The 27,987-nt window shown below is 45.3% G+C and overlaps 2 protein-coding genes across 6 annotated transcripts; both read left to right on the forward strand.

Annotated features, from left to right (window-relative positions):
* Positions 1-332: 332 nt before the first annotated feature.
* On the forward strand, positions 333-27,970 carry LOC147103413 (gap junction beta-2 protein-like). Of its 5 annotated transcripts, none has more exons than XR_015072953.1 (2): positions 333-640; positions 26,568-27,970. XR_015072953.1 is itself a non-coding variant. In XM_085962976.1 (2 exons), the coding sequence occupies exon 2, from the start codon at positions 9,210-9,212 to the stop codon at positions 9,972-9,974; it is 765 nt and encodes a 254-aa protein (XP_085819102.1). In that variant the 5' UTR covers positions 553-640; positions 9,199-9,209; the 3' UTR covers positions 9,975-10,764. The 5 variants fall into 5 exon arrangements, 3 of the variants coding, with proteins under 3 accessions (XP_085819102.1, XP_085819099.1, XP_085819101.1); XM_085962976.1 differs by lacking the exon at positions 26,568-27,970 and adding an exon at positions 9,199-10,764 and having other exon boundaries at positions 553-640; XM_085962973.1 differs by lacking the exons at positions 333-640; positions 26,568-27,970 and adding exons at positions 1,266-1,355; positions 9,199-10,764.
* On the forward strand, positions 1,272-18,267 carry LOC147103414 (gap junction beta-2 protein-like). Its single transcript, XM_085962977.1, has 2 exons — positions 1,272-1,355; positions 15,519-18,267. Exon 2 carries the CDS (start codon positions 15,530-15,532, stop codon positions 16,199-16,201), a length of 672 nt encoding a protein of 223 aa, XP_085819103.1. The 5' UTR covers positions 1,272-1,355; positions 15,519-15,529; the 3' UTR covers positions 16,202-18,267.
* Positions 27,971-27,987: the final 17 nt, after the last annotated feature.

A 27,987-nucleotide genomic window follows, 5' to 3' on the forward strand; every position in this document is an offset into this window, starting at 1 on the left:
GTGGTATCACCAGCTGAAGATGCTACACTATGATCAGACATTGACCACTGAGCCCATGTTGGTAAGAGCACAGCTGCATTGATCAGAACACGTAATAATGAAAGAGGACTCCAGAATGCCAAAAAAAAATCACGTACAGTGAGCTGGAACAGGTAAATGGAAACAGGGTGGACAGCGAAAGAAGATACCCTACTAAGCAGGAAAAATCTTGTGGCTAATCACATGAGTTGGCAAGCAAGACTCTCTTTAAAATCCACCTCTTTGACCAGCTTTTGGCCACACTTCCATTGGCTTGGTGCCAATCTTTGTGATTACGCCTCTGTGAAGTGCCGTGTGATGTTTTTCTATGTTAAAGGGGCTATATAAGTGTAAGTTGTTGTGTCAGCCACTGAGTGAGCACCAGCTCTTCCTGAGGGAGAAACAAAACCACCAGAAGCGTGAACAGCAGAAAGCTTTTGACCCCAGACAGGCTTTTGGGTCTGTGAAATGTACAGAAGAGTTTGGTCCTCTCATTTTACTTTAATAGTCTTCAGAGAAGTCATCGAGACTGATGTCTTTCCAATGAGGGTCGTCAGTTTCAAGCACAAAGGACTACAGCCATCAACACAATGATTACTGATTCTCTGTGAATGATTGACTGGTATAGCTACATTTTCTTTCTTTATAAAAACCTTATCTTAGATTATTTTGACTCTGATATTTCAGATCACTCTCATCAGTGAGTCCAAACCTTTGAAAGCACCTATGCTTGCCTTGAAATCTGGGAAAGGTTTTGGTGATATGACCCTTGGGTATCACCTTGGCGTAACACCAGGATAGGTCTAAGAACGGCACAGTGTGGCACCAGTGTTAGGCACAGTGGTAGTAAGAAGCATGCTGTAAATATATACAAACACTTTGTGTTCTGTGTTTTCTGTGTTTGGCAGGATGTTTGGACGTCAGTTTGCAATAGGAGACCCAAGTTCCTTTTATGCCTCCTTACTGAACCATTGTCTCCTTAAGAAGACCTCTTCTAAGACATCATCAAGGGATAGCATGGTCTGTAGACTCTGATGGAAGAGTATCTCCAAATTGGTCTTTTTTGTTACAGCCTCTCTCATTTCCTCTTCTACCTGCTTTTGTTCCTCTGTTATAAGGACATATACGAGAATGCTCACTGTCAGCCCCATGGTGATGGCTCCGTAACAGAAGGGTGGAAGAAAAGATTTCCCTGTCTCAAACTGCTGAAAGCTATCGTGAAGAATTCCTTCTTAGTTGTGCAGCTGAGAAAATATTTTTCTAACTGCTTCAGTCAAAGCTTGTGAACATTCAAAGCCTGTGAACTCAATGACTTCCTGGTCTGACAAGTCATGCAGGTAACTCCTCTATTATACATGCTCTATTTAAGTCAGGAGCAGTGCGGACCTTCATGCCAGCGAGCCTTTGATTTCATGATCACATTATTTGCATACTTGTACTTGCACGTCATCTGCCAGCAGCTAATTCCAGCAGAACTATGTGTGTAGTTTAGAATGATTATAACTCCAAGTGCAGCAGGCTTATGACTCAAATTGCAGTCTCCTATGCCAGAACTGTACTGCTGTTGCACCGAAAAAAGAGTTGGAATTTCGGGCCCAGAAATCCTTTACTTACCCTTGTAATGGCAGGTGTCACTCACAATGCACTTCTTTTTTTTGTTTGGACAGCAGCAGTAATCTGTTTTTCTCTCAGTGTAGATATTTAAAAGATGAAATAAAGCAGTTGAACTGACTTGATGTGATAAAGTGCTCCATCTTGAGGAAATGAAATACTGTATTTTCATATCCAGTGGATGGAGTTTCCTTATAACATACTGCAATACATTCCAAAAATAGAGGCACTAATGGTGCCAACAGGAAGTGCAACACTCTTCAGTCAAAATTATTTGGTAAAGCATGAAGATGCTATGCCACTCCCCAAAATGATAAGATTGTTCTTACGACAGCCATCCATTAATCTGGATTTAAAAACAATGTACCGTACTTCCAAACGAGTCACCAATAACTACAGACCTGTATCAATATATCAGTGATTTATTTGTGATATTAAAGGATATTGAGTGCTTTTACACAATTCATCTGAGCCGTATTACAAATGTATCACGACGTCATAAGAGAGTATTTGTTCATCTATAGCAGGTCCACCTACATTCTTCATTTATGGATGCCTCATTTCAGTTTTTACTTCAAACTGGTTCTGCTGCTGGTTATAGCCACATTGGCAGAGGAGCTGCTTGGTTTCAGTCAAGATATCAGCGTAGGACATTTCAGACGGAGATTTCACCCAATATTTTCTACAGTGAGACAGTAATTCTAAATTTAGAACAAGGTAAGCTGGATTTATTTTATGTCCTGTTAAAATTTTAGATTAAAAATACAATCCACCTGATTCCAGAAAGAAATATTTCCCCGCAAATGTTTGCCTTTTACCATCTTTTTAGAGATATTTACAAGGATGATACCAGAGCTGAGAGGTTATAACTATCAGGAAAGGTTGAAGAGGCTGGGGTTCTTTTCTCTAGAAAAGAGAAGGCTGGGAGGTGACCTGATAGAGGTCTTTAAGATTATGAAGGGGTTTGATAGGGTAGACATAAAGAAGTTCCCACTTGTGAGGGAGACCAAAACTAGGGGCCATAAGTCACCAATAAAAAGGGAATTCAGGAGGAACTTCTTTACTCAGAGAAAGTGAGAATGTAGAACTCAATACCACAAGGCGTAGTTAAGGCAAATAGCATAGATAATCACAGGAGGGAGAAAGGAATAGAAGGTTATGCTGATAGGATTAGATGAAGAGGGGTGGGAGGAGGCTTGTGTGGAGCATAAACACTGGCATAGATCAGTGGGGCTGAATGTGCTGCACATTCTATGTAATTCTATGTAATTGAGAGATCTTACCAAAGAGCTCCCGCAAGCTTGAGTGTTAAAAGCCTGTATGTAGGAGAAAGCAATAGCTGAGGAATGTAATGAATTCCATAGTTTGAAGTCCTTGGGAAAGAATGAGTTACTGTAGGAGTCAGGTGAATCCTGATTTTATACAGTGGGAATGCAAGAAAGTGGAAATGAGTGTAGAATTATGTCTTTGTAGCTTTGGAGAAAGACTAGAAGAACCTTAAGAGGAACAATGACCATAGTGATATCAATCAAAGAAAGATTGTGACTTGTGTGGGAGAAAACGTTGAAACATATTTAGACAAAATACCCAGTATACCTGACAGCTTTAAATAGACACAATACAAAGTTAAAGGATATTCCATTTTTTGCTTTATTTAGCCGATTAATTATCTGGCTTCCTTTGATTTTCTTGAATCAGAGTTTTTTCTTTACTTTTATGATTATTGTTAGTTTTCTTTCCCTCTGAATTTCTTACACCACAGTGCATTCCACGCTGAGCTGCCAGAGGGCTAGATGAGCAATCCCAGATACCATTTTGTGATCTGCCACAATTAGGTGGGTGAAAGCAGCCCACAGAATCATGTCCTTCACTGAAAGTTGAATCTAGGGGGGAAAAATATGGTTGTGCCCCCTTTGGGGCGCTAACTTCGCTGGGGCGCTACTTTTAGCGCCCCGAAAAAGTTAGCACCCCTCGCCGTAAATTCAGTGGTAGCACCCCAAGTAGGTGGTGGGGCGCTACTGGAAGTGCTTCCCCTCCCTCTTGGGGTGCAACCAGTCAATTTCGCGGCGCTATGTGCAACAGTGCCACGCGCGTTGGTGTGTAGCGCCGCATCATTGCAGGCCTCCCTCCCCTGATTAAAGGGGAGGGGCCCTAGTGCAGCTTGATCCAGGGCCCTTGCTGAACCACCGGAGAGCGGGGAGCCAGGAAAGCAGCCCGGCACTCAAGAGGAGTGCAGGGCTGAGCAATAGCGGCCGACACCCCGAAGAAAAAAGGGGAAGGGGGCAGGTGCTGGCAGTCGGTCGAAAAAAAAGGCCACCTGGCACCTGCCCTTTAACTAGCGCCGCCGCGGCTGCACCCTGTCGGACATATCAGGGGGCGCAACCGAAGTTTGTGGCCGGGGCGTGAGCGGGGATCTGCGCACGGTGATGACGTCATCACCGGCGGTGCAGCGCCGCGGGGCACTACCGGCTACTGCCGCCGCTAATGTCCTACTGAATTTTGTGGGACGCGTTAGTGGCGCCGTGTCTGGGCGCTAGGAGCTTTGTGCCCTGTTAGTGCCCCTGGGGGCCCTAATGGGAGGTGCAAAGCAACTGAATTTCACCTCCTCGGAATCTTGTTACAAGTCCAGATGTGGTATTCAAGCCAAGTACCCCATGCTTGATTTCTAATATGGATGTAACCCTTGACAGCACAGGACATTGGTACATCAGTGTGGTGCAGCACAGAAGGCTGTTTGGATATTCCAAATGAAAAAAAGATTGCACAGTAGGAGCTTTTAATTAAACACGGAGGCCTAGAAATTGAGTTTTGGCTTAGCCAGGGCTTTAGCGCCGGAAGTTAGTGCCGGCGCTAAGTCCCCCTGCGCGCGCCAAAAATTCAGCAGGGCCGCGCCCAAACGGCTGCCGGCGCTACTGAAGGGTCTTTGCGGCGGTAAATCGGCGCTAACTGCCGTTTCGCGCCGCAATTCCGGCGCTGCGGCACCCGATGCGGTGCGGCAGGCTCGGGAAGTGCAGGCCTCCTCCTTCCCTTAAGGAGGAGCTGCCTGCATCCGATCGCGGCCCGCAAAAATCTTTTAAAAAATGAGCCCGGCACCTCGGACAAGTGCCGGGCTTGCTTCTGTTCCGGGGGGGGGGGGTGGGGGGAAGTCCGGGGAGGGAGCTGCGGCCAGGCGGCCGGCGGGAAAGCGGCCGGCCGCCGCGGGGCCTTTAATGCGCCGGCGCAAAGACTCGTAAGACTCTGTTGCCAGAGTCTTAGTTGCGGCTGTCACGGGCGAGGCGGCCGCAACTGAATTTCGGCGCTGGGGCCCGTCGGCATGGCAACCGGGACGCTGCGCACACCGATGACGTCATCGGTGCCGGCGCAGCGCTACCGGTCTACCGCGGCGTAAGGGCCCCAGGCAATTTCGGCGCCAGCGCCAAATGCAGCGCTAGGCCCTCTAGCGCCGCAAAATCGGCGCTAAGGGCACTCAATTTCTAGGCCGGAATGTTTTATTTGAACTGTGTAAGGAGTCAGTGTTCAATAACTTATTTCACCTGGCCTTATTTATTTTTAATTAAACAAAAAAACTGTTAACGAAGAGGGGAGTTGAGGAGAACTTGTTTCACCCAGAGGGTGGTGGGGGTCTGGAACTCACTGCCTGAAAGGGTGGGAGAGGCAGAAACCCTCATCACATTTAAAAAGTCCTTGGATATGCACTTGAAGTGTCGTAACCTACAGGGCTACGGACCAAGAGCTGGAAAGTGGGATTAGGCTTGGTAGCTCTTTTTTGGTGGGCACAGACATGATGGGCCGAATGGCCTCCTTCTGTGCCATAAATTTCTATGATTCTATGAATTCTGTAATACTATTTTAAGAAAAGAAAAAAAAATTTAAGTCCGGTTTGCCGATAAGTATCTAATTCTAATTCTATCAGAAATTGCAGATTGCGGTCCGAGGCTTCCCGTGGGTGAATGCCTCCGAACCACAAGTAAAATCCGTACTTACTTGATGACCCCGGACCTACGAAGACTCGCGCTCCTGGGCATGCAGGCGTACAACCTGCGTAAAGGCCCACGTACCCGGGGGCGCATGTGGTTTGCAAGTGTCCCTGGGATCACATGGGCTAGCCCAACCAATCACAAAGGGGGATGCCCATTATGTTTATGGGGATTCCATTTACGTACGGAAACCCCGTAAGCATAATAGAAATCACATTTTCACACAACCTAAATAAAAATAAATCATCACATTTTAAACAATAGAGGCGGTTAAGAAGGCAAATGGTATGTTGGCCTTCATAGCGAGAGGGTTCGAGTACAGGAACAAGGATGTCTTGCTGCAGTTGTACAGGGCCTTGGTGAGACCACATCTTGAGTATTGTGTGCAGTTTTGGTCGCCTTATCTGAAGAAGGATATTCTTGCCATGGAAGGAGTTCAGCGAAGATTCACCAGGCTGATACCTGGGATGGCAGGAATGACGTATGAGGAGAGATTGGGTCGATTGTGCTTATACTCGCTGGAGTTTAGAAGAATGAGAGGGGATCTCATTGAAACTTATAAAATTCTAACAGGACTAGACAGACTAGATGCAGGAAGGATGTTCCCGATGGCGGGGGAGTCCAGAACCAGGGGTCACAGTCTAAGGATAAGGGGTAAGCCATTTAGGACAGAGATGAGGAGGAATTTCTTCACCCAGAGAGTGGTGAACCTGTGGAATTCTCTACCACAGAAGGCAGTTAAGACCAATTCATTAAATATATTCAAGAAGGAGTTAGATATATTTCTTAAGGCTAAAGGGATCAAGGGATATGGGGAGAAGGCAGGGACAGGGTACTGAATTTAGATGATCAGCCATGATCTCATTGAATGGCGGAGCAGGCTCGAGGGGCCGAATGACCCACTCCTGCTCCTATCTTCTATGTGCCATTACACTACTAAGTGTATTCTATAGGCCACCTACTAGTGGGAACAATATAGAGGAGCAAATTTGCAGGGAAATTACAGAGAGGTGCAATAACTATAGAGTAGTAATAATGGGGGACTTCAATTATCCTAATATAGTCTGGGATAATAATAGTGTGAAGGACAGAGAGGAGGAAGAATTTCTGAAGTGTGTTCAGGAGAACTTTCTTGATCAGTTTGTTTCTGGCCCAATGAGGAAGGAGGCATTGCTGGATCTGGTTCTGGGGTATGAGGTGGGTCAGGTGGATCAGTAGGGGAACATTTAGGGAACAGTGATCATAGTATCAGAAAGTTTAGGTTAGCTATGGAAAAGGAAAAAAGCAATCTAGAGTCAAAATACTTAATAGGTGGAGGGCCAATTTCAGTGGGTTGAGAACAGACCTGGCCCAGGTAAATTGGAATCAAAGATTGGCAGGCAAAAGTGTAATTCAACAATGGGCTGCCTTCAAAGAGGAGATGGTTTGGGTACGGTCGAGGCTCATTCCCACGAGGGAGAAAGGTAGGACAACCAAAGCCAGAGCTCCCTGGATGATGAAAGAGATAGAGAGTAAGATAAAGCAGAATAAAAGGGCGTATGACAGATGTCAGGTTGAGAATACAAGTGAGAACCAGGCTGAATACAGAAAGTTCAGAGGGGAAGTGAAAAAGGAAATAAGAGGGGCAAAGAGGGAGTATGAGAATAGACTGGCAGCTAAAATAAAAAGGAATCTAAAAGTCTTCTATAGGCATATAAACAGTAAACGGGTAGTAAAAGAGGGGTGTGGCTGATTAGGGACCAAAAAGGAGACCTACTCATGGAGGCAGAGGGCATGGCTGAGGTACTGAATGAGTACTTTGCATCCGTCCTTAATAAGGAAGGAGATGTTGCCAAAGTCATAGTGAAAGAGGAGGTAGTTGAAATATTGAATGGGATAAAACTTGATAAAGAGGAGGTACTAGAAAGGCTGGCTGTACTTAAAGTAGTTGAGTCACCAGGACAGGACGGGATGTGTCCTAGCATGCTGAGAGACGTCCAGGTGGAAGTTGCAGAGGTACTGGCCATAATCTTCCAATCCTCCTTGGATACAGGGGTAGTGCCTGAGGACTGGAGAATTGCAATTGTTCAAAAAAAGGGTGTAAGGATAAACCCAGCAACTACAGGCCAGTCAGCTTAACCTCGGTGGTGGGGAAGCTTTTAGAAACAAGTCCCTCATCCCTGGAACCATTCTTGTAAATCTTTTCTGCACCCTCTCTAAAGCCTTCACATCTTTCCTGAAGTGTGGTGCCCAGAATTGGACACAATACTCCAGTTGAGGCCAAAACAGTGTTTTATGAAGTTTCATCATAACTTCTTTGCTTTTGCACTTTATGCCTCTATTTATGAAACCCAGGATCCCGTATGTTTTTTTTAACTGCTTTCTCAACCTGCCCTGCCACTTTCAATGATTTGTGCACTTATACCCCCAGGTCACTCTGTTCCTGCACCCCCTTTAGAATTGTACCCTATAGTTTATATTGCCTCTCCATGTTCTTCCTACCAAAATGTATCACTTCGCACTTTTCTGCATTAAATTTCATCTGCCACGTGTCCGTCCATTCCACCAGCCTGCCTATGTCCTCTTGTAGTCTATCACTATCCTCCTCACTGTTCACTATACTTCCAAGTTTTGTGTCATCTGCAAATTTTGAAATTGTGCCCTGTGCAACCAAGTCCAAATCATTAATATATATCAAGAAAAGCAATGGCCCTAGTACCGACCCCTGGGTACACCACTGTATACCTTCCTCCAGTCTGAAAACAACCGTTCACCAGTACTCTCTGTTTCCTGTCACTTAGCCACTTTCATATCCATGCTGCCACTGTCCCTTTTATTCCATGGGCTTCAACTTTGCTGGCAAGCCTATTATGTGGCACTTTGCTGAGTGCCTTTTGGAAGTTCTGAAAGGAGAGTTGTTAAAGAGAGTTGGACAGATATTAGACAGAGACCAGGAATATATTAGGACTGGGTCATTGTCTAGCTAACAAATAACCTACATTTTTATGCCGTAGGCACCTTCCAGGTACTCACAGAGAGCATCACCTTTTATTTCCTATCTCCTATTTTGCACTCAAACCTCTCACTGGGAAAATAGAGAGCAGTTTGCTCACAACTCTCACGATGCCAGTCTGCTAACCAGATGGTGCGGCAGGAGATTGGGTAGGGAATACAGCTGAAGGTAGGATTCTCTTCCCACTGCTACCTTTCGCTCCTCTGTCTATGTAAAGAATGTCACCTCTTTCTGCAGTGGCGTTAGCTAGCTCCTGTAGAGATTGGACATTCACAATGTGAGCATGAACCCGGTCTCTATAGAACCATTCAACAGGACCAGCTGCAGTGGTCAGGAACTACAGAAACCTACTCCACAGTGCCACCTACCAGCCAGAGCCTGCAGCAACATTGTGACGGCAAACTGTTTACATACAGGAATTCTGTTCTAAATGTTCGACTTGGCAGCTTCACTTTTGAATGCTGACATATAAGTGTGGTCAAAAATCAGCACTAGAAGTTGAATGGGAAGTGCATGCATGCACAAGATCTTTAAAACGATGTGTAGATGCATTTCCAGATGTTCTGCTGTAGTAAAGTAACTGGTGCTGTTTATTCCTAGAGTGATCCAGAATGGGATGGTATTTCCTTCATTCTCTGCTGAATGGGGTCAACAAGTACTCAACATCGCTGGGGAAAGTCTGGCTCTCGGTCATTTTCATTTTCCGCATCCTAGTCTTGGTGGTGGCCGCTGAGACTGTGTGGGGAGATGAGCAGAGCGACTTTGTGTGCAACACACAGCAGCCTGGTTGCAGGAATGTGTGCTACGACCGTTTCTTCCCCATCTCCCACATCAGGCTGTGGGTTTTCCAGCTCCTCTCTGTGTCCATTCCATCCTTTCTCATTGGCATGCATGTTTATCAAAGGAAAAAAGGCAAGAAGAATATAAAAATCTTTAATCAGAACGCAGATTTGCAAAAAGTAAAGATTGATGCCCCTCTTCTGCGGACTTACTTGGTCAGCATTATCTTCAAAATGTTATTTGAAGCTGCCTTTATGTATTTATTCTATTGGATCTATGAAGGGTACAAGATGCTCCGACTTGTGAAGTGCAGTGAATATCCCTGTCCGAATATTGTGGATTGCTTTGTTTCTAGGCCAACTGAGAAAACCATTTTTACTATCTTTATGTTAGTGACTTCAGCTGTGTGCATCTTGTTGAATGTTGCTGAACTGTGTTATTTGATTATAAGATACTGCGTGATGCAATGGAAGCAAAGCTTGTTTTCTGCAGTAGAACACAATGAAAAAAGCAGAGGACTAACGGCCTCAAGCAACAGCACGGCAAAGTTCGACGATGACCGAGAGAGCGGTTTAGATCTCACTTCTGTGTGTTAACAAAAGACAATGATTTCTGAATTAATCACGATTATACAACACACACATGTAGTTCATTGCTCACCAAGTCATTGCAGGACTTCAGCAGGGAATGGTTAACCTGCTCCTTACATGTACAGGAAACTCTTTGGTATCCGGCACCGACGGGACCGGCGTGTTGCCGGTTGATCAAAAATTCTGGATGACGGAGAGGGTTATCTACCGAGGCTATTTTTAACAAAGAAAAATAAAAAAATCAAGAAATGTGCAGTGTACAGTAGTTGGGTACTCACCTAGAGAATGTTGTGTTAAATGGATGGTGGAAGATGCTTGATTAAGTACAGTACTGCCAGTTGAGGGTAATGCACTGCAATGACTACCAGCAGCGTGGGCGACACACAGTACCCCTGTAAAATGGCGGATCAGAAGAGACTACCGGCAGCGCGGGAGAGTCAGACTCTTGTTACAGGGGCATTGAGGTGTTCTGACTTCCGACAGCGTCAAGAAGCCGAGTAGTGGCAGTTTGGAGAACTACCCCCACTGACTAACTCGGCCACCGCAGGAGACTCGGACTCGGCAACATTGCCGGTTATTGAGGTGTTGTTTTCGGAGTGAGAATTTTGCTGGTTAATAGAGAATTCCGGATATTTAGATGCCGTTTAATTGCAGATTATTTTGTTTGTCACTGTTGTATGTTACAGCCATTGCGACTCACTCATTGCTGTGCTGCTTGTGAGTATGTGATCACTGCCTTTTTGTAACCTTCTGTAATTCTCTGGGAATGTAACCTCAATAAATTACGTTCACCAAACTGAGAAGGATTATAAAAAAAATTGATTCAAACATATAAGATAAGGAACCTGAAGCAGATTAGAAGTCCTATCATTTAAACTACAAACCATGTATTGAATAGAAGACGGATGTTAGAACCTCAGAGAATGAGATTAAATACAATATTTTATGTAAAAAGTACTGATAATTGTGCCTAAAATGCCTGATAACTCAAAGTTGGTTGATGTTCAGTTCAATGAGCAAAGTTGAGATATAAAGGAGTGCAGCTTATCATAAGAGGTCCATGGAGCACATTCAAACAGCAGCTTTTGACTTCTATGCACCACTGTCTCCTGTTTATCATATTTTCCGAGGCCACTTCACTCAAGGCTGTTGGAGGCTGATACTTGCCGTTTCCACAGCTGAAGGTGGGAATGTGGTTCCACAGGTTCACTTCTAAGTGGATACCTGCTGGTCGTTCGTGACACCCATGGGAACCTGGGTCTGCATTGCTTTCGGAATCTCCAGGGCTCAGGCCTGTTATTGTAACAATGCGGTCAATGGTGGGAGTGCTGTACATTTGTCGTTGCCGGCACTCCTTCGGCATGAAAGTGCCTTCAACAGTGGAATGTGGAAAGTTCATTAAGTGCGACGTAAGCCAGCCTCAGATTGGACCCAGCATCTCCTGGGTATGTTGCCTTACCTCTTGTGTCCATCAATGATGATTGATTGTTGAAAAGTGAACAATAGAAGAAAGGCTAGTCTTTGATGTGGCACGCAAGATTACAAAATGACAAATTCCACTTTCAGCCAAGGTTTTCTTGAAGGTATTGATATTTATGGACAAGTTTTCAGACTTCGTGCTCTTTCGTTCTATAGTCTGGGGAGTGAATCCAGAGAACCTTGGCTCCATTTTTCTGCAGCCCATGAGGGGGTCTGGTTGCCTGGATGTTGATCCAGGAAACTGCATGACTTAACTCCTAGGCTTATGTAAGGTATAACTGGAATATACAACTAATTTGTTACAGGAAAGTGGCAGCGCAGAGACCCGTTTGCAATGTAATGTGCCTAGTGCTCGAAACCTGATTTTATATTGTAATGAACTGCTTTTGTTCGAATTAAACTGCGTCTCGGATTATGTCTGAATTTGGAAATGAAGGAGCAAGGGCGGTACTGAGAACAGGTGAGAGCTGGGATAGAGATAGATCAATACTAAAAACAATTATAAATAGGTTTTATTGCTAGGCCACAAATGGAATATTTTCCATATTCAATGCTTCCCATATATTGTGTTAAAGAAAGACTTGCATTTCTATAGCACATTTCACGATCATCAGACGTCCCAAAGCACTTTACAGCCAACGGAGTACTTTTTTGAAGTGTAGTCACTGTTGTAATGTAGGAAACGCGGCAGCCAATTTGCACACAGCAAGCTCCCACAAACAGCAATGACCAGACAATTTGTTTTTGCTATGTTGATTGAGGGATAAATATTGCCCCCAGGACACTAGTGCTATAGGATCTTTCACATCCACCTAAGAGAGCAGACATGGCCTCAGTTCAACATCTCATCTGAAAGACAGCACCTCCAACAATGCAGCACTACCTCAGCACTGCACTGGAGTGTCAGCCTAGATATTTGTGCTCAAGCCTCTGGAGTGGGATGTGAACTGACAACCCTCTGACTCACAGAGTTGAGAGTGCTGCCCACTGAGCCACAGCTGACACAAACAACACAAAGGGGGAGAAATTCGGTGGGCTGCGCCACCAGTTAGCGCCTAAAGAGGGCACTCAGTGGCTTTAGCGCCACTGGCCACGCCTCCCGCGATATTTAGCTGGGGCGCTAATGGCAGCATTAGCCTGTTGCGCTGCGCTGCCACCGATGACATCATCGGTGTGCGCAGCGCCCCGCTACCGCCCCAATCGTGATATTTGGCAGCGACCGCCTCTGTAGCGCCGCTCGCTAATCGCGCCCGGTTCACGGGGCCTACCTGTGGTGGCAGTGGCACAAATTAAGGTGGAGGTGCGGGGCGGCCGTTTATTTCGGCGGCCGCCTGCCAGCACCTCCGTCCCCGGCCTCCTGTTCTCCCCCCGCGGCATTGCCGGCTGTTTTCCGAGAGTCCGGCACTTCTCCTCGATGCCGGGCTCTTTTGCCGGCACTCGCGATCGCTCATCGCGCTGGTGCAGGCCCCTCCCCCTTAAAAATGGAAGGAAGACCTGCAGTACCGCAGCGCGCCGTGCCGCAGCGTGTGGCGCTGGGGCACGTTGCGCTGCGATATTCAGTTTCAGCGCCCTAAGAGGGACGCGGAGCGCCTTGAGCCTCGCCCTGTGTCCCTCTTGGGGCGCTCAAGCTGAATTTCCGGCGATCGCTGCTGCTCCGATCGCAGCGCAAAATCTGGCGCCCGGCGAGCTTGGCGCCCCGTTTGCGGCTCCACCCAATTTCTCCCCCTAAGACTTCATGTTCACCAGCTTTTTAAAAACTTTTTAAGAACAATCTATGGCAGCACTTTGACTGATACAACCAATACTCAGGGAGTCAGCCAAAAGTCAGGTGCCAGCTATGACCCAGGAATCAGTGTCAAATTTGTAGAAATAACCTGAATTAGTTCAATTTGGCCCTAATCACAATTCTTTAAAGTCAATTTTGGCCAATTCAACTGCGACTGTCCTGTTTAAAAAATGCTCCTGTGCTCCTGCAATTTAATTTAATTTGTTGCGACAAAACTTAGTCTCCATCAGGAAAGGTGCCAAATTCTTGGAGTGATTGCAAACATCGGTGCAATTTTTCTATTTTTGCTAACTGTAAGATCCGGATCACAGGCTCACACAGATTACCCAACAGGGCTTTAGAAGTAGTACGACTTTTATTAAAGAGCTACAGTTTGAAAGCATAATCAGATATTACATATGGTTTAAGCTGAGTATAATAGACATACAACCCGTGACAGTAGAAAGTGATCTACGACTCCCGAAGCGGAATGCCACGACCGGACGGACGGTTGGTTGGTTGTCTGATGAGGCAGCGTGGAGGTCCCGGGTCAGCGAGTCTCTGCAGTCAGCAACAGCAGTCACCGCTGTTGATTCGTCCCCCGAGCTGTTGGAGGTGTTAGGCCTGAGTTAGCATTGATCCACCTCAGAGGCTAAACTTAGTCAAAGTGTTAGGCCTGAGCCAGCATTGATTTCCACCTTGAAGAAGCCTTCGCCCCTCGCTGACTAACTTCTGCTCTCAGCCCACTATATTTATAGTTATTTCGGTGGGCCGTGATTTATTTAATGTCAATCACCTATACTTAATCTATATCCCAAGTGTGATGCAGGAAAACATCTCCCACTGTCTCTTTCTACATGGTTGCCGAGCCCTTTCCTCTTATCTTTCTGAGGAATGTTTCGTCAAGTTTTTTCAAGGGCATTTTATGGCTTCGTATTGTCTAGCTAGTGCTATCCTCCCATGTTTCCTTGCATTTTATGACCTTCCTATCATTTTGGTGTTTGTTAATTGGCCTTGCTGACACTCCCCCCATCTGTTCCTGGCTGCAGTTTTAATTTCTGTTCTAAGAGTCAAACTTCATCTATGAATCTAATAGCTGTTTCTTACATAACGATGTTTTGTGAGACTGGCTTTCTTTTTATGGTGGTTTATTGAACATGTATCAATGTTTATGTGGTGATTTATTGTGTTTACACTTTGTAGCCATGTTGCAAACTTAGCTTTGATGCTAACTGGTTTGGAAAGGCATGAGTTTTGATGATAAATAGTCATGTCAACCATGATTGATGATTAGCATTTAGACGTACAAGGGTAGATTTTGTACACACGATTGAGTGTCATCAATCAGAAAACTGGGTGGAGATCAGTTACGTCAGATCTCCACCCAATTTGCGTCCATTCTGTTCATGATTTTAACTGGTGTAGGAATCACCTGCCTGTTTAATTTTATATTATTATCTATAGTTTAATAACAACATTTACAGCAATTTGGGAAGCAGATGTTTTGGGATACCGTATATGAGTAAATGAGACATGTCACATGGTGAGTGTAGCGTGCTTGGAGGAAGACATGACTTTGGACCTCTGGTTCCCCAAACATTCCACCACTAGGGGTTTTCCTCATCTGTTGTAAACCAATTAATAGAGATTGATTGCTGTGATTAGTCACAAACTCTATTATCCTTGTATCGTGTGTCTTCTTCTCTTCTTCTTAGGCAGTCCCTCGGAACCGAGGATGACTTGCTTCCACATTAAAAATGAGTTCTCAGGTGACTGATGAGTCCAATGCGGGACCTACAATCTCTGTCACAGGTGGGGCAGACGGTGGTTGAAGGGGCGGGTGGGTGGGGTGCTTGGGTTGACGTGCGCTCCTTGCGCTGCCTGCACTTGGCTTCCGCTTGCTCCCGGCGAAGAGACTCAAGGTGTTCAGCGCCTTCCCGGATGCTTCTCCTTCACTTTGTGCGGTCTTGCACAGGTGTCGGTGGGGATGTTACACTTTTTCAAGGAGGCTTTGAGGGTGTCCTTGAAGGGTTTCCTCTGCCCACCTGGGCTCTCTTGCCGTGCCGGAGCTCCGAGTAGAGCACTTGTTTTGGGAGTCTCGTATCGGGCACGCGGACAACGTGACCCGTCCACCAGAGCTAATTGAGCATGGTCAAAGCTTCAATGCTGGGGATGTTGGCCTGAGCAAGAACACCAGGATGGTAGCAGGCAAACTAGAGGAACCTTGGTCTTTTCTTGTCTAGCAGTTCCTATGTTCCTACCAGATTCCTAGCTGCAGTAAAGTAACTGGTGCTGTTTATTCCTAGGGTCATCCAAAATGGATTGGGAGTCCCTTCAATCATTGCTGGGCGGAGCGAACAAGTACTCAACATCGCTGGGGAAAGTCTGGCTCTCGGTCATTTTCATTTTCCGTGTCCTGGTCTTGGTGGTGGCGGCTGAGACTGTGTGGAGAGATGAGCAGAGCGACTTTGTGTGCAACACACAGCAGCCTGGTTGCAGGAACGTGTGCTACGACCATTTCTTCCCCATCTCCCACATCAGGCTGTGGGTTTTCCAGCTCCTCTTCGTGTCCATTCCAGCCTTTCTCATTGGCATGCATGTTTATCAAAGGAAAAAAGGCAAGAAGAACATAAAAATCTTTAATCAGAACGCAGATTTGCAAAAAGTAAAGATTGATGCCTCTCTTCTGCGGACTTACTTGGTCAGCATTATCTTCAAAATGTTATTTGAAGCTGCCTTTATGTATTTATTCTATTGGATCTATGAAGGGTACAAGATGCTCCGACTTGTGAAGTGCAGTGAATATCCCTGTCCGAATATTGTGGATTGCTTTGTTTCTAGGCCAACTGAGAAGACAATCTGTACTGTTTTTATGTTAGTGTCTTCAGCTGTGTGCATCTTGTTGAATGTTGCTGAACTGTGCTATTTGATTGTAAGGTACTACATGATTCAATGTAAACAGGCTTGGTTCTCTGTGAGAAAACAGTAAAAAAACATAGAAGGAGAATAACTCACGTTCCTTCTTCAAACAACAATTGATCAAAGCTTGATGGTGGCCCACTGAGGTCTGAATATTTAGTAATTTGTCTAAACTCAGGCATGTATCATCAGTAAAACAGCCACATGAAATATCCAATTTATCCTTCACATTTAGCTCAACAAATTTGATTTTTGAAGTCTGAATATGAATATGAATTTAGGAACCATTGATTGCGATTCCTCCTCCTGTTTTTTTTGCCTTCACCAGTTTTCTTCCTTCTTCCCTCTGCTGAACGTGTGTACTCCTTGCTGGGGTACCCTGTAATGATTGTCCTCATGTATTCCATCCAGTGCTCAGCATGATTCACAATGATGGGTGTTAGTCGGCTTTTCGAGCTGGGGGACAGGGGGCATCTGATCTTGCCCTCACCTAATGCCCACACATAAAAGGGCTGCTTGATAATGATCAGGTGGGACTGCAGTGACCCTAGGACCACCCCAGTTGAGATCAGCTGGCATCACCGACCATAGATCAAACCTCAGACTTGCGCCATCCCAAAGACTCAGTTCCTCACTGGATAAACCGATTGAGCCATCAGCGCAGACACCAAGGGGGAAAAATTCAGTTGTTTGCGCCTCCCGTTAGCACCTTAAGAGGGCGCCAATTGGGGCGCAAAGCAACTAGCGCCCGGGCGCGACGACGTTTGCGCCGCTCGCAAAATTAACTAGACATTTTGCGGCAGCACTAAACACTACTGCCACAATCTCCTGTGCCGGCAGATTGTGACGTCACTCTAGTGCGCAACGCCCCGGTAGCGCCCCGGACCGGATATTGAGTGGCGCCCCCTGCCTTAATGCCTGCCGCTAGCAACGACAGGTTGAGGGGAGCGTTTTGCTGTCAGAAAGGGACTGGGGGAGCGCTATTTAAAGGCGACCGCATCCTGCCTTTTTTTGCCGGTGACATTTTTGCACCAGGCATTCTGTGAGCGAGAAAGAGAGACTTCTGGAGAGATTCAACGCTGTGTGAAGGAGTTTTGAGTACTGAGCAGCACTTTGCAGGTTCATTTTGATTTGCCCTTCCTTGCTTCGCCAGCGTTCTGAGGTAGCGCCTCGCTGCTCGGCCTTTGCGCCTTAAGACAGGTGTGAAGTGCCTGATTTAGCGCTCCAATCACCTCCGGGGCGATAAAAGCCAAGTTTGCCGTCGGAGGCGATAATTAGCGCCAGGCGCTAAACTTTGCGCACGGCCGATAATGGCGCCCCAAACGGGGCGATACTGATTTTTTCCCCCCGAAACTCTTCAACCACTGGTTCATCCGTATAATCCAAGCTCTGGTGCCTTGGATGGGAGGTAGATTTTAGAACTGTAAGGTATGTCATTTTTCAAATACCAGATTTATAACTGGCGCCTCAGAGGATTAGGCATTAATGCAAAAAGACCTGATGGTTGGTTGATGCAAAGGTAAGGATTAGAGATTTGCAGCTAAGAGTGGAATATGGAAAGTCCAGTAAGTGCAATGTGATTCTGGCCTCTCCCAGAAACATTGCCCTGCTTCTCATGAGCAGTCAGTCACAACGATGGACTCAGTAAAGCCAACAGTAAAGAGGAATTTGATTGGCAGACTTAACGGAGAAGTTAAAGTTCCTCTTTTCCAAGCAGTGATTTCTTACCCCTATGAAGGATAATTACAATTATAGATACATTTTCAAACTGAGTGGCCTTTCAAGGCAGCCAAGGATTTTTGCTCCCATTTTCTGCAGCTCGTTATTGAGGCCTGGCTGCTTGACTGCAGTGCAGGCATTACACAGACATCCTTACCTCAGACACGATCTAAAATTGTAAAACAGATCTGCTATTGTCTTTGCCAACAGTAAGCTCGAGAAACTTTTGGCTCACTCAGTTTTACCACATGTTTCCAGATGATGGCCCTGCTGGCGATCCGGTCACAATGCGGGCACGACATTGCCTCCAATAGTGTCTCTTCTGCCCTCTGGTATCCCATGGTTAAACTACCTCCCTAAAGCTTTTCTGCAAGTGATATATATGACGTAAGAAAACTACTAGGAACATAAGAACATAAGAACTAGGACGATAGCAAAATACTGCAGATGTTGGTAATCCGAAATAACAACAGAAAAAGCTGGAAAAACTCAGCAGGTCAGGCAACATCCGTGGAGAGAAATTTGAGTTGACGTTTCGGGTTGGACCCTTCTTCAAAACTGGAAAGAAAAGAAACTAGATCGAAGGCAGGGCTGCGATCGGACAAAAGAATAAAAGAAACAAAAGAAGTAAAAGAGATTAGAAGCTAGACGAGATGGTAATAGGCTGGGATTAGGTGTAAAGTGTACTGGCAGGGCAAAAGATAGCTGCCAGGTGTGAGAGAGAAACAAAAGGAAAGGGGGGGGGGGGGAAAGGAGTGGAACAAATACAAGAGAAAATGAAATGGGGGCCCAGCTTATGATCTGAAATTGTTGAACTCGATATTGAGTCCGGAAGGCTGCAGACTGCCTAATCGGAAGATGAGGTGCTGTTCCTCGAGTTTACGTTGAGCTTCCGTGGAACAATACAAGAGGCCAAGGACGGTAAGGTCCGAGTGGGAATGGAGCGGTGAATTAAAATGACAGGCGACCGGAAGCTCGGGGTCACCCTTACGAACTGAACGGAGGTGTTCCGCAAAGCGGTCACCCAATCTGCGTTTGGTCTCCCCAATGTAGAGGAGACCGCATCGTGAGCAGCGAATACAATATACTAGATTGCGAGAAGTACAAGTAAATCGCTGTTTCACCTGGAAGGGGTGTTTGGGGCCCTGGACAGTGGGAAGGGGGGAGGTATAGGGGCAGGTGTTACATCTCCTCCGCTTGCACGGGAAGGTGCCAGGTGAAGAGGAAGGGCTGTTTGGGGTGATAGAGGAGTGGACTAGGGTGTCTCGGAGGGAGCGGTCCCTGCGGAATGCTGAAAGGGGAGGGGAGGGGAAGATACGTTTGGTGGTGGGATCACTTTGGAGGTAGCGGAAATGCCGGAGGATGATCCGTTGAATGTGGAGGCTGGTGGGGTGAAAGGTGAGGACAAGGGGAACCCTATCGTGGTTCCGGGAGGGAGGGGCAGGGGTGAGGGCAGAAGTGCGGGAGATAGAACTGACACAGTCGAGGGCAGTGTCAACCACGGTAGAGGGGAATCCACGGTTGCGGAAAAAGGACGACATGTCTGAAGCACTGGTGTGGAAGGTGGCGTCGTCGGAGCAGATACGGCGGAGGCGGAGAAACTGGGAGAATGGAATAGAGTCCTTACAGGAAGCGGGGTGGGAGGAAGTGTAGTCCAGGTAGCTGTGGGAGTCAGTGGGCTTGTAGTAAATATTGGTCGATAACCTATCCCCAGAGATGGAGACGGAGAAGTCGAGGAAGGGAAGGGAAGAGTCCGAGATGGACCATGTGAAGGTGAGGGAAGGGTGGAAATTGGAGGCAAAGTGAATGAAATTGTCAAGTTCGGGGCGAGAGCAGGAAACGGCACCGATACAGTCATCAATGTATCGGAAAAAGAGGTGAGGGAGGGGACCCGAGTAGGACTGGAACAAAGATTGTTCCACATAGCCCACGAAAAGGCAGGCATAGCTAGGACCCATGCGAGTACCCATGGCAACACCTTTGATTTGGAGGAAATGAGTGGAGTTAAAGGAGAAGTTGTTCAATGTGAGAACAAGTTCAGCCAGGCGGAGGAGGGTCGTGGTGGATGGGGACTGGTCGGGCCTCTGTTCAAGGAAGAAGCGGAGCGCCCTCAGGCCATCCGGGTGGGGGATGGAGGTGTAGAGGGATTGTACGTCCATGGTGAAAAGGAAGCGGTTGGGGCCAGGAAACTGGAAACTGTTAAAGTGGCGGAGGGCGTCCGAAGAGTCGCGGATGTAGGTGGGAAGAGACTGGACAAGGGGAGGAAAGATAGAGTCAAGATAGGAAGAGATAAGTTCTGTAGGGCAAGAACAGGCTGAAACGATGGGTCTACCAGGGCAGTCCTGTTTGTGGATCATGGGAAGGAGGTAGAAGCGGGCTGTGCGGGGTTGGGGAACTATGAGGTTGGTGGCAGAAGGGGGAAGATCTCCAGAGGAGATGAGGTCAGTGACAGTCTTGGAAACGGTGGTTTGATGTTCGGTAGTGGGGTCATGGTCCAGGTGGAGGTAGGAGGAGGTGTCGGAGAGTTGGCGTTCAGCTTCCGCTAGGTAGAGGTCAGTACGCCAAACAACAACAGCACCACCCTTGTCAGCGGGTTTAATGACAATGTCAGGGTTGGATCTAAGAGAATGGAGTGCTGCAAGTTCAGAGGGAGGTAGGTTGGAGTGAGTGAGGGGAGCAGAGAAATGGAGACGGCCGATGTCACGGCGGCAGTTAGCGATGAAAAGATCTAGAGAGGGTAAGAGGCCAGGGGGAGGGGTCCAGGTAGAACGGGAATTCTGCAAGCGGGAGAAAGGGTCAGTTGTGTGGGGGGAAGACTCCTGGCCAGTGAAGTGGGCATGGAGACGAAGGCGGCGGAAAAAGAGCTCAACATCGTGCCGAGCTTGAAATTCATTGAGGTGGGGGCGTAAGGGGATGAAGCTCAGGCCTTTGCTGAGGACTGATCGTTCAGGGTCAGAGAGTGGAAGGTCAGAGGGGATAGTGAAAACGCGGCAGGGGGTGGGATTGGGAGAAGGGGGGTCAGAGGAAAGTGAAGGGGAAGAAGGTTCCGGAGGGGCGTTGGTGTCCAAGAGTTGATGAAGCTTGCGATCCTTGACATCGGAAAGGAAGAAGAAAAGTTTTTTGTTGAAGCGTCGGATGAGTCGAAGGATGAAATGGAACTGTGGACCCGGACAGCTTTGAGATAGAGTGCGCCGGTGTTGCTGAAGAGAGAAGTCGAGTGTGTTCATGTGGCGCCTTTTGTTTCTCTCTCACACCTGGCAGCTATCTTTTGCCCTGCCAGTACACTTTACACCTAATCCCAGCCTATTACCATCTCGTCTAGCTTCTAATCTCTTTTACTTCTTTTGTTTCTTTTATTCTTTTGTCCGATCGCAGCCCTGCCTTCGATCTAGTTTCTTTTCTTTCCAGTTTTGAAGAAGGGTCCAACCCGAAACGTCAACTCAAATTTCTCTCCACGGATGTTGCCTGACCTGCTGAGTTTTTCCAGCTTTTTCTGTTGTTATATTAGAAATAGGAGCAGGAGTAGGCCAATCGGCCCCTCGAGCCTGCTCCACCATTTAATAAGATCATGGCTGATCTGATCCTAACCTCAAATCTTCTATCACTCTCCATCCCACCCGAACCCATGTGATCACCCGGGAGAGGCGAAAAACCAGATAAAAAACCCAATGGCCAATTTGGGAGAAAAAATCTGGGAAATTCCTCTCCGACCCATCTAGGCGATCGAAACTCTTCCAGGAGATCACTCTGTCCCTATATTTTCTACAGTACTTTGTAGAAGTGCATCAGCATAGAAATATATATCCACACATATTAGTATAAAATAAGCACACATACTCTCTTATATTAAAATGGAGTCTGGAACTGTTTCAACAGGCCAAAATGGCTTCACACAGTATAACATAAGGGGAAACGGGCAGGCCCATATTAGGAAGCGGTTTAAGGAAGAGGATGTGACTCCTTTGTAGCTTGCAGGCTAAGCAGTTCCAGTAAACAAGATAAGCTTAGCAGAACAAAAAGCATGATAACCGAAGGACATGTACTGTAAACATTCATATGAATGTCCAGAACCAAAGTGAGAGACAAACCGTCTCCATTGTATAAAATTAATTAACTTTATCTAAAGGTATTCCTGCATCATGACTTTTGATTATCTATTGGCTAACCTTATCTTAAGACACCGAGGCTCTGCTGACCCTTTAGTCATCTTCTTGTTGACCTTAAACATTCCTTACTCATCTCTTTTTAATGTTATTAATTGTGTCTCTCAATACTATACCATGTGATAAAAGGTTTTGATCTTTGTGTATAAAAAGAGGTGTTTTTGTCCATGTATTCGGAGAAGTCACGATAGCCTTTGCCTACGTGATTGCTCCCCTTGCTAGCAAGTAGTTAAATAAAGTCTGCCTTTGACGATCACTTTGTTTCACAGAGTCTTATTGAACAGTCGAAACTTCGACAGTTTCTTGGAGGTTCCACCGAGATCGCTTGCTGCCTTTCGGTAAGTCACGGACGAGGACACCATACTTTGCTAATGACAAATCCTGAATGGCCATAAGTGAGGTTTTCTCACAGAAAAGGATTTCTCTTTAGATACATAGTTGGTGTAGTCTGTTACTTCCGACGGGAGCACTGCGATCTGTTAAGACTCATGTGTGTTTGGAACTTGAGTTAACTTGTGTAACCTTTTGCTTCTTTTATCTTGACATTAAAAGGAGAAGGATACTGCCGGTTCAGGTTTCAAAACTATCGGACAAAGGGAGACAACAGAAAGGTCGCGACCAGGTTGAGTTCCGGAATATATGTGAGTGTACTGTGAAGGGATTAGCCTGAAGGATAGACACAGAAAGAAAGAAATAAGGGTACCAGAGGGCCTGTGAAGAGACTAGCTCGAAGGATAGGCAGAGAGTGCACAGTGACGTAATCTGTGAAGGGACTACCTAGTAATCCCGAAGGACAGATAGGCAGTTAGAGTAAGGATAAGTATAGAATAAGGATTCAGAAATAAAACACAACTGTTTTGTAAAATAACGCTTATATGCATATGTAAAATTTGTAAAGATTTAAAGGAAAACTGTTAGTGACTGAGTTGATCGACTAGGACAAGGAAGTGCCTGTCTCAAACGCGCAGACCGGTTGTTAAGAGGGGAAATCCCCCACGCGAAGGTCAGGACCCTGAAGTGGGCGGAGAGGCATAAAGGCACTTAGGATCGTGATACTCAGTCATTAGTTGTTAAAAGCTTGTAAAATAAGGCCTCGATCTGTAGAGCGTACCACGCAGATCGAGAAAACTGTCGGATTGTAATTTAGCTTTTGTAGAAAGCCTGCATAACTGTACTTATGTTATTTTATGTCTGAGTTCTTTTGTGTACCTGTTTGGACCTTCAAGTTATTTCTTGATTGTTATTATTGTATGTTATTGTTCATCGCTTTCAGCACTTTGGTCAGCCTGTAGGGGTCGTAAGAGGGTTGAGGGTAAAACTTGCGACCCAGAACAAGTGCAGCTAGTGGAAATTGAAAGCTAACTAGGATGGGAGCTGCACAAAAGAAAGGTCCCCGAAAGGGGAACCCCAGCTTTCCATATTTTTCAAAATTGTGGCCGATCATCCACAAATGATTTACCTAAATGGTCTAATTGGACCAAGAATGACAAATACCCATTCCCTATAGACGGAACCTTTAATTTAGACAGAATAACATGTCTAGAGAATTGCCTCGTAACTAGAGACCCGCAGAGAAAAAGAAAAAAAAAGGAAGTTAATTGGTCAGCCTTCTCAGATTGGAAAAAGGAAGCAGAGAGGCGACGCGAACGAAGTATAGAAGTTAGTAAACATAATAAAAAGAGGGATGAGATTAATCAGGAACAGAATAAACAACAAAAAGTTAAATAAATCAGGGTTGGCAGGGTCCACAAAATTTATCCGGAAACAGAAATACCCAAGCCCAGGTTCACACTTGTCCACAGACTAATTGGACAACTAGCAATCCCTGGGGAAAACAAAGTGGCCCAAACGAAGAGTTTGGACAAAATCCAAATTGTTCAGCATGACGTTACTTAGAGCCCACCCCAGACATTGCCCAGGAACAACAGGCTGTGGTACAATTGCCTGCAGTATCATTAAATTCTAAAGAAGAGCCATTTATAAATTTAAATATGAATGGAACACAAGTTCCATTTTTTGGTAGACACTGGAGCAACTAATTCGGTCTTGACTAAACAATATGCAGTAGGAGCACCTTGTATCAATCAGAGTGTCAAGTGTGTAGGACTTTCAGGAACAACCCAGACTATGGTATGGCCCACTCCATTGGATGTACAGATGAAAGACTTTCATGAACAGCATGCATTCTTATTATCTGAAGACGTTCCCATCAACTTATTAGGAAGAGATTTGTTGTGTAAAATGAAAGCAGTGATATCATGTATGGAAAAAGGACTGAAGGTATATGTTCCAACTGACAGATGTGGGATGTACCCATTGCAGGTCCACAATTCTCCTATTTTGTATTGTTGAACTAATCATGATGACAACCTCAGTAAAGAATTACTGATGGCTGTGGGAGCATTGCAGTATGCCACAAGATCAGTATCAGAATACCAGAAGCAGTTTAATTTAGGACATTGGCATGATAAATTGCATTGTATAGCCTATTATGACAAAACGGGAGAAGATCTAGAAGTGGCAATTAATTACAAGCCCTTTCTGCATCAGAAATATTCACTTAAAATCCGAAGAATTTTAATTGGGCAAGAAGGAATAGCGTCACCAATCTTGTTGACCCAAACAGCATGGGAATTATTCAGGGTAAAAGACTCGAAGCCACACTGTACACTAGCAGTGGCGCATGAATTCAAACCTTCTGATCTAGGACAGATGGTCCTACGCCTATCAAAAGCTGCAGTTCAACAGGAGTGGAGAATAAGTCAGGGTTGGTTCAAGACCTAAGAGCAGTTAACGAGTCTGTTCTCCCTGCCTACCCGGTGGTCCCAAACCCAGCCACCATCCTGATCAGTATACCTCCTAATGCAAGGTATTATACGGTCATTGATCTCTGCTCAGCCTTCTTCAGCATTCCTATTCACCAAGATTCCCAGTTCCTGTTTGCCTTCACGTTCAAAGGAACCCAATACACATGGACCAGGCTGCCACAAGGCTATACAGAAAGCTAAACTCTCTTTCCGCAGTGCCTCAAACAGGATTTACAGAACATTGTCTTAACCGATGGGTTAACCCTCATGCAATTAGCAGGTCGTCTACTTACTGTATCACCTACCCAAGAGGCATTGTGAATCAGTGACTCAGCTTATCACTAAGCCTCGTATAGACATTGTAGAAACTCCTCTGGACAATAGCGATTTTATATTTTATGTGGATGGATCAGCCCTCAGAGACGAAAAGGGCTCGCAAAAAAAGTGAATATGCCATTTCCAATGATCATTCAATTATCCAAGTATGCTGACTACCATCTTTCTTTTCAGCACAACAAGCAGAACTGTTTGCCGTTACAAGAGCATATATTTTAGCTACAGGAAAATCAGTGAATATTTATATTGACTCTCGGTATGCATTTGGAGTCACTCATAATTATGGTCAAATTTGGAAACTTAGAGGATTCCTGACTTCATCAGGATCTACAGTTAAAAATGCTGAACAAATTGATAACCTTTTAAAGGCTCTCCAGTGTCCTAAAAAAAAAAAAAAAAATTGCTGTTATTAAATGCAAAGCACATACAGGCAATCAAGACCAGACTTCTTTGGGCAATGATAGGGTGGATCGAGCAGCTAAGGCTGCTGCTCTTTCTGATACAGGGTCACAAGTGTCTGCATATGTTCTTAGAAATCAAGATCCAGACAATCCCCCACCCACAATTGATGACGTTTTGGCCTATCAATTACAGGCCAGTCCGGACGAAGTGTTAGCTTGGGTGAATGATTCTTGTTTTAAAACACCCGAAGGGGTATGGGTTCACCAGGATGGCCGTATGGTGGCTCCTAAATCTTTAAGTCCATGGATTGCCCGATGCGTTAACATGTTCACGCATGCGGGCAAAGGGGGGATGGCAGGCTATATTAATCAAACATGGTATGCACCAGGAATTATGACAATTACAAAACAAATTAGTGAACAACGCATTACCTGCCAAACAATGAACCCAGGTAAAACGGAAAAGGTACAGGCTGCCTCCCACCCAAATCCAACAGGACCCTTTGTACATTTACAGATGGATTTTATTGAATTACCGGTATGTTTAGGATTTAAGTATGTATTAGTTATTGTAGATGTGTTTTCACGATGGATTGAAGCCTTTCCATGTAAAAAAAAATGATGCAGTTACTGTTGCAAAATGTTTGTTAAAAGAAATTGTACCACGATTTGGTATACCTGCACAACTTTCAAGTGACAATGGACTTCTACTGCAGCTATCATCCACAGTCAGCGGGACTGGTAGAAAAATATAATGGTATGCTGAAGAATAAACTTTCTAAACTTTGCAATGAAACTGGACTTAAATGGGTCGAACTATTACCCCTAGCATTGATGATAATGCGAGCAGCAACTAACAGGACAACCGGACTATCGCCACATGAGATTGTTATGGGACGACCCCTAAGACTGCCATTTTCAGCGTCACTTGCGGTTAAGCAAATGGACATCCATAAAATGGATGAGAACATGTTAAACTATTGTATTGCATTAACTAGATGTATTTCCAGCTTTCACCAGCAGGTAAAAGAGGCGCAAACGGAACCAGCGGAAGGAAGGTGCCATAACTTGGAACCAGGAGATAACGTATACGTAAAGGTCTTCAAAAGAAAGAACGGACTACAGCCACGCTTTGAAGGGCCATACCAAGTACTCCTGACAACGAACACAGCTGTTAAAAACAAGGAAAGACCGACCTGGATACACGCATCCCATTGCAAGAAAGCACCAGACGGGGACATTTAAAAAAAAAAGACTTGAGACGATGAAATTATTGTTCACGCTGTATGTGCTCTTTGAGATGGTATACGTAAACTGTCAGAGATATATTGAAGAACCCCGAAAGAAACGAGAATTACATGTTAACACTTTTCTGTATATGGCTTACGAGCATGCTAAGGATAGTGGTAGATCTAGTTGCTGGGTCTGTGTCCATATACCCATTCACACCACAGGAGGAATCCCACTAAGATCTATTCCCTTTAATATTTCCGAAACAGCAGAATGGATCATAAGGCGAAATAGTTCAGGCAACCCAGACAGAACCATGGATATGATTCAGTGGAGATCAGCAGGTTATAATCTGACCACCTTCCAGGGATGGTATCAACCCAATTATAACCATACAGGTATTATCCCGGGGATGGTCAAAACGGAAATGAAGTCGGTATCCTTAGGCCAAAATTTAAATTTGGCACGAGGACCGACAAAAGGGACTGAAAGAATTAATGTGGGCTATATTGTCCTAGGTAGGACAAAATGGGGGAATGTAGAAGTGCATCAGCATAGAAATATATATCCACACATATTAGTATAAAATAAGCACACATACTCTCTTATATTAAAATGGAGTCTGGAACTGTTTCAACAGGCCAAAATGGCTTCACACAGTATAACATAAGGGGAAACGGGCAGGCCCATATTAGGAAGCGGTTTAAGGAAGAGGATGTGACTCCTTTGTAGCTTGCAGGCTAAGCAGTTCCAGTAAACAAGATAAGCTTAGCAGAACAAAAAGCATGATAACCGAAGGACATGTACTGTAAACATTCATATGAATGTCCAGAAACAAAGTGAGAGACAAACCGTCTCCATTGTATAAAATTAATTAACTTTATCTAAAGGTATTCCTGCATCATGACTTTTGATTATCTATTGGCTAACCTTATCTTAAGACACCAAGGCTCTGCTGACCCTTTAGTCATCTTCTTGTTGACCTTAAACATTCCTTACTCATCTCTTTTTAATGTTATTAATTGTGTCTCTCAATACTATACCATGTGATAAAAGGTTTTGATCTTTGTGTATAAAAAGAGGTGTTTTTGTCCATGTATTCGGAGAAGTCACGATAGCCTTTGCCTACGTGATTGCTCCCCTTGCTAGCAAGTAGTTAAATAAAGTCTGCCTTTGACGATCACTTTGTTTCACAGAGTC

This window comes from Somniosus microcephalus, chromosome 20, assembly GCF_052327205.1.
Source record: "Somniosus microcephalus isolate GS21.2 chromosome 20, FLI_Smic_1.0, whole genome shotgun sequence".
NCBI classification, from domain to species: Eukaryota; Metazoa; Chordata; class Chondrichthyes; order Squaliformes; family Somniosidae; genus Somniosus; species Somniosus microcephalus.